The sequence below is a fragment of the Colobus angolensis genome, unplaced genomic scaffold, assembly GCF_000951035.1.
Source record: "Colobus angolensis palliatus isolate OR3802 unplaced genomic scaffold, Cang.pa_1.0 Scaffold128, whole genome shotgun sequence".
Lineage (NCBI taxonomy): Eukaryota > Metazoa > Chordata > Mammalia > Primates > Cercopithecidae > Colobus > Colobus angolensis.
Window position 1 is genome coordinate 2025064 of NW_012114030.1, and position 10359 is coordinate 2035422.

At 58.7% G+C, this 10359-nt stretch overlaps 2 protein-coding genes across 4 annotated transcripts; one reads left to right on the forward strand and one right to left on the reverse strand.

The window, feature by feature from the left end:
* The first annotated feature begins 10 nt into the window (after positions 1-10).
* FAM57B (family with sequence similarity 57, member B) lies at positions 11-6542 on the forward strand. Of its 2 annotated transcripts, none has more exons than XM_011933527.1 (5): positions 11-536; positions 1429-1512; positions 4128-4362; positions 5151-5246; positions 5503-6542. In XM_011933527.1, the coding sequence occupies exons 1-5, from the start codon at positions 412-414 to the stop codon at positions 5785-5787; spliced, it is 825 nt and encodes a 274-aa protein (XP_011788917.1). In that variant the 5' UTR covers positions 11-411; the 3' UTR covers positions 5788-6542. The 2 variants fall into 2 exon arrangements, with proteins under 2 accessions (XP_011788917.1, XP_011788918.1); XM_011933528.1 differs by lacking the exon at positions 11-536 and adding an exon at positions 861-879.
* LOC105505639 (chromosome unknown open reading frame, human C16orf92) lies at positions 6291-7632 on the reverse strand. 2 transcript variants are annotated; one of them, XM_011933526.1, is made up of 4 exons: positions 7568-7632; positions 7087-7245; positions 6885-6972; positions 6291-6765 (listed from the first exon to the last, which is right to left on the reverse strand). In XM_011933526.1, exons 1-4 carry the CDS (start codon positions 7629-7631, stop codon positions 6744-6746), a joined length of 333 nt encoding a protein of 110 aa, XP_011788916.1. In that variant the 5' UTR covers position 7632; the 3' UTR covers positions 6291-6743. The 2 variants fall into 2 exon arrangements, with proteins under 2 accessions (XP_011788916.1, XP_011788915.1); XM_011933525.1 differs by having other exon boundaries at positions 7087-7325.
* Positions 7633-10359: the final 2727 nt, after the last annotated feature.

Sequence of the window (10359 nt, forward strand, 5' to 3'; positions counted from 1 at the left end):
CCTCCCCGCCTCCTCGAGCCCTCCCAGCCTCTCACGTAAGCCTCCCCTCCCCACCTGCCTGGTGGCTCCCTCCCCTCCCCCATTTGTATCCTCCTCCTGTCCCCTCTTCCTCTCTGTCCCTCACCAAGCCATCCCCTCCTTGCCTCTCCCCATCCCTCACTGGCCTGCTTCTGCTCCCCTTCTCCCATCCTCCCCTCCCCCGTCTCTGCCCAACTGGCCCCCTCCTGACTCCCCAGTTTCATTGGACTCTCTGGCCCCATCCCGTCGCCGCCCTGTCCCCTTTGTGCCCCTTCCCATCGTTTTCTCCCTCCTTCCCGGGCTTGGCGCCCCTTCTCCACCCCTAACTCCTTCCGCTCAGCCTCCCTGACCCTTCACGGCCCACCTGCCTCCCTGCCCAAGTCCTCAGCCACCATGCTGACCCCGATGGTGGCCGGGGGGGTGGTGTTCCCCGGACTCTTCCTCCTCTCCAAGAATACGCTCCAGCGGCTGCCCCAGCTGCGCTGGGAGGAGGCCGACGCGGTCATTGTCTCAGCCAGGTAAACCACTTTCCTTCCCCTCAGCCCCTCTCTGCTTCTTGGGCTTCTCAGGGAACGGGAGGGACCTGGCACTTCTCTGGACCCTCAGTGGGTGGGTATTGGGAGTTCCTATGGGGGTTGGGGGCTTTACCCCCAGGCTTCCTCTCTCCTCACTGCCTGCCTTGCTCACTGTCCTGGGAGACCTCGTCCAGCCCTGCCATCTGGTCTACTAGTGTTCAGCCTGCCTGTCTCTTCTTCCTGGTACACCCTCCCACCCTCCAAAACAGGGCCGGCATGCAATGAAGACATTCCTATAAGACATTAGGGACCGAGGCCAGGGCCAGACAGCTAGGTGTCATTCAGGGCGAGTGTTTGGGGGCCAGGGATGGAGGAGTGGATGGTGCAACTGTATACCCCTAGAACAGGGCCAGAGTGCAGAGTGGAGGCTAGTGGCAGTCAGGAGACAGTGGGAGAGTGACTGGGGAGCTCGGGGTCACAAAGGGTCCAGAGTGAGGCCCGTGTCATGACTGGGCAGCTGAATGGGGCAAGAACTGGCCCAGGCTCCCCTCGTGGGGAGAGGTCCAGGCCAGCATCTCACTCTCAGTGGGGTCTCACCTCAGGACGGACACCCTGCCACCCCGAGAAGAGGGAGACTCAGTTTCCACAAGTGGGGAAGGGAGAAGGTGGCAAGGAGTGGGGTGGACTGAGGAACAGCAGCCGAGTGGACCAGAGAGCCGTGAGGTGCCTATGGTGGGGCACATTTCAGACAGCCCAGCCTTGGGAGAAGGCGGGCAAGGACTGGTCCGAGAAGTGGCTGAATGCAAAGTGCAGTCGCTAGACTAGCAACGAGGAGAAATCAAGGCACACGTCTCTTCCCTTCCGCCCTTCTGGCATGCCTCCCTCTCTCCCCTAGGCTGGTGTCCTCTGTCCAGGCCATCATGGCCTCCACTGCTGGCTACATCGTCTCCACCTCCTGCAAGCACATCATCGATGACCAGTAAGTGCCACAAGAACCCCCCTGCCCAGGTGCCAGTGGTTGGTGTGTACACATAACCCTGGAAGACCCCACATCTTGGAGGGAACTCTGTCCGTGGTCCCCAAGCCCTTAACTTGGACCTGAGCAAGTTCACTGCAATAACTGCAACTCAACACCCGGGGATAAATTTATCCCGTCCTGTCCTTAAAGGTCAGAACCAGGGGGAGAAGGAGTGGGGATCACAGAGGATCCTCAAAGCGCTTCCTAGTTGGCTTCCAGGTCTCCCGTGTTGTCGTGGGTCCCCCACCTCTTCCCTGCCTTCCGCCCCAGGAGGCAGATCCCATTTCCCTCCAGTACCCAGATAGAGTGCCCCCTCCTCATGCCGGGCTCACCCCTCAGGCCCTCCCAGAATCCAGGCATCCGGCACCCACTCCATGCGTGAGGGAGAGGAGAGGGGAAAGATGACACGCACAAGGCCACACACGGCCAGGCAGTGCAGGAGGGGATGAGGGCGAAGAGGCCAAAATGTGGCCAGGCAGCTGCTGCAGTGTCTGGTGCTTGCCAAAAAGGCCCAGAGGTGTGCAGGCAGGAGGCAGAGGACGGAGAGGAGAGGGGCCCTGTCCGTGGTGCTGATGACTGCCCTAGGTGACTCATGGGTGGCCCATTGCAAGTTGCCTTGGAGGTGCCCACAACACCCCCTTCGTAGCTTTCAGCGCCACTTCCCTTCTGTGGCAGTCCCTGAGTCCCAGGGGACATTCTCTGGACGCCCCTGACGGGGGGTGCCCTGTTTCTGTTCGCCTCCTCTTTTTCCGAAGATGAGTTGCCTCTTTTGTGGTGAGGCAGCGGCCCTTCCTGGAAGGGCTTCATCGAGAGGAATTGAGTTAAGTGGCAGCTGCAGAGGACAGTTCTTGGCTTAACTCTTTCTTCACACCCTGCCCAGGGACTTGGCTGCTTCTTGGCCTCGGCCTGCCCCTCCCCACCCCTTCTCCAAGCTGAGCCTGGGATCCAGCACTTCCTCCCCAGCCTTCACATGCAGAGGTCACCTTTTGGCTTCTGCACCCCCCCTGCTCCCCAGGCCCCCTGTGTCTGTTCCTGTCCTTCCTCCCTGCTTTAATCCTCAGGTAGGTGGGGAGGATCCGGGTTAATCCAGGGCAGCAGCTGTTCCTACTTCTGAGCACCTAATTGTCAAGAGGGTGGGGATGGGATTTAACACCTCACATGACAGCCCAGGGCCTGGTGGCCCCTCCTGGTCTCCTGCACCAGCCCAGCAGGCCCCATCTCCCATCACCTCTTCTGGGCCTGCATTGTGGGCAGCTTCCTTCCCTGACTCCTCCAGGCCACTTGGACCTTTTCTCCCTGTGTTCTTGCCTCGCATTCTCTGCAGCTGCTCCTCCCCTCTCATCTTTCCCTGCCTCTGGGCCGCAGCTCCACACCACTGCATCACAGTCTCAGGTTCCCTTTTCCCTGGTACCATCCCTGCTGGAGAATGAGCTGGCTCCACTCACAGGCTGCCTGCCTCAGGCTCCCCAACCTCAGAGGCCTCAGCCCCAACTTCTCCACGGCTCCCTCCACAGGCCTCATGTTTGGTGATAACTTCTGGCTGGCTCTGCTTTCATCCCTCCTCCTCCGTGTGGGGCGAGCTCCCCAGGGCCTGCCTCTCTGACCTTCCCCCCCACCCCAGTCCAGTCTCGGGACTACAGGATTTAAGAGAAACTGCCAATGTGCTGACTCCAGAAGAAAAATGCTGTCTTGTCTATTCATCCATTTCTCATTTTTGTTTACTCTCCAAGTACATGGAACTTTCTCTGTCCTTGGCTCCTTTTGTTCTGCATTTTCCCCTTAACGCTTGGCTGTCCCTGAGAAACAACACAAAACAGAAAAGAGATGGGATCACTTTGGGGCAGGGCGAACAGCGCTGACAAGACCCCTCACTTGCCAACGGGGCCTGTCTCTGATGCCTCTTGGATCTTCTGGGGACAGTGGGGATGACAGTGAGGGCTGTGGAGCCACTGCCCATGTCCCTTCCTTGGCCAGGTTACCTAGCCCGTCTGTGACTCACTTCCTCACCTGTACGGTGGGGGTTATGGCCACACCTACCTTTTACAGGGTTTTGGGAGGGGTAAATAAGTGCATGCATGGGAAGTTTGGAAGAGCGCCTGCCTCAGGAGGCAGGAATGGGGGCCACCCCTGTGACCTCTCTCTCCAGCACTCTCACACATGCAGCTGTTGCTGGCCCTAACTTCATGGTAAGGTTAGGACAAATAACCATGGCAAGGAAGGTCCCACCTGCCTGGCCTGGGCTTATTTTGGCACTCTATCTGTGCCTTTTGGTCTGTGGGCATCTTCTGTTCTTTTCTTTTCTCCCCACTGTACTGCAGAGAGAGAAGAACATGGGTGGGCTCTGAGGCCACAGGTTTGAATGCCAGCACCATCGCTTACTAGCTGCGTGACTGCGTGAGCTCGGGCAAGTTTCTCACCCTCTACCCTCTGGATCCCTCACCTGTACCCGAGACTCCACTGCTGTCCAGGGCTGCCGTGCCAACCCCTGAGATCTACCCCCGCTCACTGGTGTCCCTTTTCCTCCTTGCTCCCCACACCCACCCACCCCCTCCCCTTCCTGTCTCTCTGCCCAACAGACACTGGCTGTCCTCTGCCTACACGCAGTTTGCTGTGCCCTATTTCATCTACGACATCTACGCCATGTTTCTCTGTCACTGGCACAAGCACCAGGTCAAAGGGCATGGAGGGGATGACGGAGTGGCCAGAGCCCCGGGCAGCACATGGGCCATAGCACGTGGCTACCTGCACAAGGAGTTCCTCATGGTGCTCCACCATGCCGCCATGGTGCTGGTGTGCTTCCCGCTCTCGGTGGTGAGTCCCGGGGAGCTGGGAGGGCGGGGTGTGGGTGGCCTGCTCCTTGGTCCCACTGGTGCTGGCAGGAACCTGGGAAGCCCTGGATCTGGGTACTGGCAGCCAAGCAGACCCAGCACATTTCCAGGGAAAGCTGTGGACAGGCAGGGTTCACTGAGCACCAGCCCAGGGGCACCAGGGTGTGGGGGCAGCCTGGCCCTGGGCTGGACAATGCCCAGCTGCAGCACTTTGGATCTGTGGTTGCACATCTCCGAGCCTCAGTTTCCTCACCTGTTACATAAGGAACACAGTCTTTCTGCAGGACTGTGAGAGGGATGCAGCCAAGTCATGCACCTGCTCCTGCACCCAGGTGTTTTTTCTCTTTTTTCTCTTTCCAAGACGGAGTCTCTCTGTGTCGCTCAGGCTGGAGTGCAGTGGTGTGATCTCGGCTCACTGCAACCTCTGCCTCCTGAGTTCAAGTGATTCTCCCACCTCAGCCACCCCAGTAGTGGGGATTACAGGTGCCTGCCAACATGCCTGGCTAATTTTTTTGGTATTTTTAGTAGAGATGGGGTTTCACCATGTTGGCCAGGCTAGTCTCAAACTCCTCACCTCGTGATCCACCTACCTCGGCCTCCCGAAGTGCTGGGATTACAGGTGTGAACCACCGTGCCCAGCCCCGCACCCAGGTGTTTTGACATTCAGAGTCAAGCATCTCCAAAAGTGACAGAGGGGAAAGAGGAAGGGTGGGGGCTGCCTAAGAACCCAGAGGGAGCCCCAGCTCCTCACCTTCCTGTCTGTGTGCTCAGGTGTGGCGACAGGGGAAGGGAGACTTCTTTCTGGGTTGCATGTTGATGGCAGAGGTCAGCACACCCTTCGTCTGCCTTGGCAAGATCCTCATCCAGGTGAGTGAGCACGGGAGGGTGCGGGAGCCCGATAGGGAGGGCACGGGAAGGGGAGGGACCTTCAGGGTTGCTGCCAAGGGCTCTGGCCCCTTCGTCATTCCCCCCCTCACCCCTTGCCTTTTGAGCTGGTGCTTGTGTCCTGGCAAAGTGTCTTGTCTGGGAGGAGCTTCCTGCTAGGGTTGCAGGGAGGCAGGGAGAGGGCCAAGGGGGGCTGAGCCCTCCTGCCGCCGTGGCCACGGTGTCCATGTCCCCTCAGTACAAGCAGCAGCACACGCTGCTGCACAAGGTGAACGGGGCCCTGATGCTGCTCAGCTTCCTGTGCTGCCGGGTGCTGCTCTTCCCCTACCTGTACTGGGCCTACGGGCGCCACGCCGGCCTGCCTCTGCTGGCCGTGCCCCTGGCCATCCCCGCCCACGTCAACCTGGGCGCTGCGCTGCTCCTGGCCCCTCAGCTCTACTGGTTCTTCCTCATCTGCCGTGGGGCCTGCCGCCTCTTCTGGCCCCGCTCCCGGCCACCCCCGGCCTGCCAGGCCCAGGACTGAGGCCGGGGGCTAGGACCCTCCCCCTCCCCACCCCCACCCCCGTGGAGACAGGGCTCTGGGGCTGATGGCTGGGTGTGGGAGCCAGGGTCCTCTTGCCCGGACAACCCCAGGACTGACGATGACCCTGAAGGGGAAGAGGCCCCATACCACGGGGACTGAGCGGGGGGAGAGAGGGAACCTCTTCTCCTTACTGTGCCCCCTTCCTGCACACCCCTGCGCTGGAGGAGGGGAGGGAGCACCACCTCCCACCCACTGAGGGCAGGAGGGCTTGTGGGGAGGGAGACCGACAGGGTTTCAAGGGGACCAAGAGTCAGAATGTGGGGAGGCGCCTCTGCCAAGGCCATCCCAGCCCCTCTGCTGCCACCCCCCAGGGCTCCCCATCACCCGAGAGGAAAGGACGCCCCAACTAACCCGGCTGGCCCTCGGGCCTCCCGAGTGGCCGGCTGCAACCACGGCTCCTCTCCAGAGTAGGCCAGCTTGAGGAATCTTATTTATTTTATTTATTTACCCAAATTTGAACTAGTCTGTTGGGTTGAGGGAGAGAGGTGGCTGCTACCCCTAAGCCTTCCCAGTGCTGACAACCCCGGGGGCAGGCGAGGGCGCCCAGTCCCTCACCATTGGCTGCACATCGCGCCCTCGGGCCCTGCCATGTCCCTGGTGCTACTGACCTCTCAAGGCTTCCTCCAATCTGGGGTCAGGGGACCCTGGGAGGTGCTTTACAGACCGCTAATAAAAGACGATCTGCGTGAACGCCACCAAGGCCCTCATCATCAAGTTCTTTGGGGCTGGGAAGGGAGGAGGTGGGGGGCTTGGGCTGTGGGAAACGCACAGGGAGCGGGATCCCCAGCTCCTCGCTGGGCAGTTAGGGAGGAGAAAAGTGGGGAACTTTTGCTCATCGACAGGAGAGGAGGTGGGTGTAGGTGCTCAGGTTGAGTCCGGGGCCCCTGTCCGGCTCTTTAGGCCCCTTTCTGGAAGTTTCTGTGGGGCATGGAGATCAGAGGGGAGAAGTCACACCCTGCCCCACTAGAACTGGGGTCTTCAGCTGCTCCCAAGGAAGGTGGTGGTGGGTGGGGTTGGAGGAAGGGGGCAGGCCTTACATGTGGGTGCAGAACTGGAAAAGGAGAAAGAAGAACACCACCACCAGGAAGCCTACCAGGATGTGATGGAAGAGCCCGGGGCTGGAACCTGCTAGACAAGCGGGACCCTTAATTCCCTTCTGATAGCCCAGTGGAAGGGTCAGGGGCTGCTCTCCTCCAGGCCCTGACTGGGAGGGAGGTCCCTTCTCTAGCTGGTTCATACCTGAGTTAACGAACATGATGGGTTTCTCTCCAATAAACTGGGCCACAGCCAGGAGCCTGGCTTGGTCCGAGTCTGGATAATCGAAGAAGTCAGTCCTGTCTAAGAAGGGCGGAGACTCTGTCCCCAGGGCTGACGCCGTGGCACGCTTGGGTCTGGGTGCTAGGATCCAAGCAAAGTCTGTGACAACAGCCAAGCTGACCCCTGCCTTTATCTCTGAAGGCTGAAGCTGGCTTGGGACCCTGTGAGACCACCCAGCCTCATTGTGGAGGCTGTGGAGGGTCTTGATTTCCCTCAGGGTCAGCTGGGTGCACCATGACAAGGCCAATGGTTGTTGGGGGGTGGGTGGGACCAGCAGGATGGGAAAGAAGAGTGGAGAGAAAAGGAGAGGGTGCAGGGTTGGCTTCCCAGTCCCTAAGTGGGCATCACCCTTTATGCCCCCAGAGCTGCCTGCCTTCCTGCTGCTCCCAAGACAGCTTCTCACCAGTGTCTATGGCCCCTATTGCAGCCAGCCACACCCACACCAGCACCCATGGCCACAACTTCATGACTTCTATCATGAGGTGGGGGCTCTGTGATGTCACAGCCCAGAGCTGTTCTGATGGCGCTCTGGGGTGAGGGGAGAAAGTGCTAGGAGCTGGGACCCCTTCCCCATCCCTCGCCCTCATCAGAAGAGGAGAGGAGAGGACAGATTGGGACCAGGGGAGTCTTCATCCTCTGGAATGTCGCTGATGATAAAACCATAATGGTGGCAGCCCCAGCATTTACAAAGAGGAGAGATGTGGCAGGGCCATCTTGCTGAAAGCCAGAACTAAAGCAAGCTGTGTTTAGACAACAGGCACAATTTGGGGTGGCGGCACCGGGCCACACACCTCCAGTTATCCCTTGGATCAACCACAGGTAGCATTTATTTTATTTATTTTCATTTTTTTGGAGACAGGGTCTCCGTCTGTCACCCAGGCAGGAGTGCAGTGGCGCGATCTTGGCTCACTACAGCCTCCGCCTCCCGGGTTCAAGTGATTCTCCTGCCTCAACCTCCTGAGTAGCTAGGATTACAGCTGCCTGCCACCACACCCGGCTAATTTTTGTATTTGTAGGAGAGACAGGGTTTCACTATGTTGGTCAGGCTGGTCTCGAACTACTCACCTCAGGTGATCTGCTCGCCTCGGCCTCCCAGAGTGCCCGGCCTATTTTATGTCTTTTCAGAGACAGGGTCTCACTCTGTCACCCAGGCTGGAGTACAGTGGTATGATCACTGCAGCCTGGAACTCTTGGCCTCAAGTGATCCTCCCAAGTCAGCCTCCTGAGTAGCTGGGACCACAAGCATGTGCCACCATGCCTGGCTAATCTTTGCATTTTTTATAGAGATGAGGTCTTGTTATGTTGCCCAGGCTAGTGTCGAACTCCTGGCCTCAGATGATCCTCCAGCTTCAGCCTCCCAAAGTGCTGGGATTACAAGCATGAGCCACCATGCCCAGTGGGTAGCATTTATTTGACACCTATTACTATGCTGGCTGGACCCCATTTATGGCCAAGTTCCTTGCACAAATGGTTCATTTACCCTTGCACTGACCCTCAGAGGCAGGTACTCTTTTTTTTTTTTTTTTTTTGAGACGGGGTCTTGCTCAGTCACCCAGGCTAGAGTGCAGTGGCACGATCTCGGCTCACTGCAAACTCTGCCTCCCGGGTTCACGCCATTCTCCTGCCTCAGCCTCCCGAGTAGCTGAGACTACAGGCGCCCACCAAAATGCCCCGCTAATTTTTTTGTATTTTTAGTAGAGATGGCGTTTCACCATCTTAGCCAGGATGGTCTCGATCTCCTGACATCGTGATCCGCCGGCCTTGACCTTCCAAAGTACTGAGATTACAGGCGTGAGCCACTGCGCCCGGCCTTTTTTTTTTTTTTTTTTTTGAGATGAAGTTTCACTCTGTTGGCCAGGCTGGAGGGCAGAGGCACAATCTCAGCTCACTGCAACCTCCGCCTCTTGGGTTCAAGCGATTCTCCTGCCTCAGCCTCCTGAATAGTGGGATTATAGACACGCACCACCACTGTCCGGCCAATTTTTGTATTTTTAGTTTGAGATGAAGTTTCACTCTGTTGGCCAGGCTGGAGGGCAGAGGCACAATCTCAGCTCACTGCAACCTCCGCCTCTTGGGTTCAAGCGATTCTCCTGCCTCAGCCTCCTGAATAGTGGGATTATAGACACGCACCACCACTGTCCGGCCAATTTTTGTATTTTTAGTACAGATGGGGTTTCACCATGTTGGCCGGGCTGGTCTTGAACTCCTGAACTCAGATGATCCGTCCGCTTCGGCCTCCCAACGTGTTGGGATTACAGGCATGAGCCACCAAGCCCAGCCCAGAATCAGGTACTCTTGCCTCCCTTATACACGGGAGGAAATCATGGCACAGAGGGGAAATGTAGTGTGGGCAGTGCACACTTCCTGGGGGCTGGGGTTCCTCTCTGAGGCCCCCCCTCGCATCGTGTCCGCAGATCAAGGGGCACAGGGCTCTCCGCATCCTCCCCCATCCTGCCTCAGTGCTCAGCTGGGAACTACCCTGGGGTTAGGAACCGAGAGGAGTAGCAGGCTTCTCCCACTAGGTGGCAGCAGCGTCCGCGCCTGAGTCCCCGCTCCCACCCTAGGGAAGGCGCCGCCGGGCGGACTCCCGGGGCTTCCTCCCGCGTCTTCCACAGGTTGCATCTGAGGCTGCAGGAAAACGGATGGCTGGGAATGGCCGTCGGGGGTTGGTCAGAGGAAGTCTCTAGGCCCTTTCCGAGGCACATCTCTTGGCCATTCACGCATCCTTCGCAGACTCCGCCCCTTGCATCTCCGTTTCCTCTTCTGTGGCCGGCAGCTCCCCTGTGGCCACCCCATCTCCCGTCTCTGCCACCTCCCAACAGCCATTTCCACTCCTGCGGTCCGAATATCGGCTAAGGAGAGCTCCCTTCTGATTGGCAGGTGGGCCTGTCTGTCACGGGCATGTTCCATCCCACCCAAGCCCAAGGACACTCCAGGGTCTCCTTAGTTTCACGACGAAGACGCGTGCTCAGCGGACTCTGCAGACCCAGTGTCGCGACTTCCCCCAAAGCCAGGCGTGTATCTGTGCGCGTGAGGTGCTCTGCAGCAACTCTATGCAGAGAACAGGTGGGCTAGGACTCGGGGTACTTGCCATGAACCGCTTCGAGTTCCTAAACAAGTAAAAAGCCCAGAGAGAGAGAGAGAAAAAAAAAAAAAGGGGGCGGCGGGGCAGGGGTGGGGAAGGAGGGAAACCAA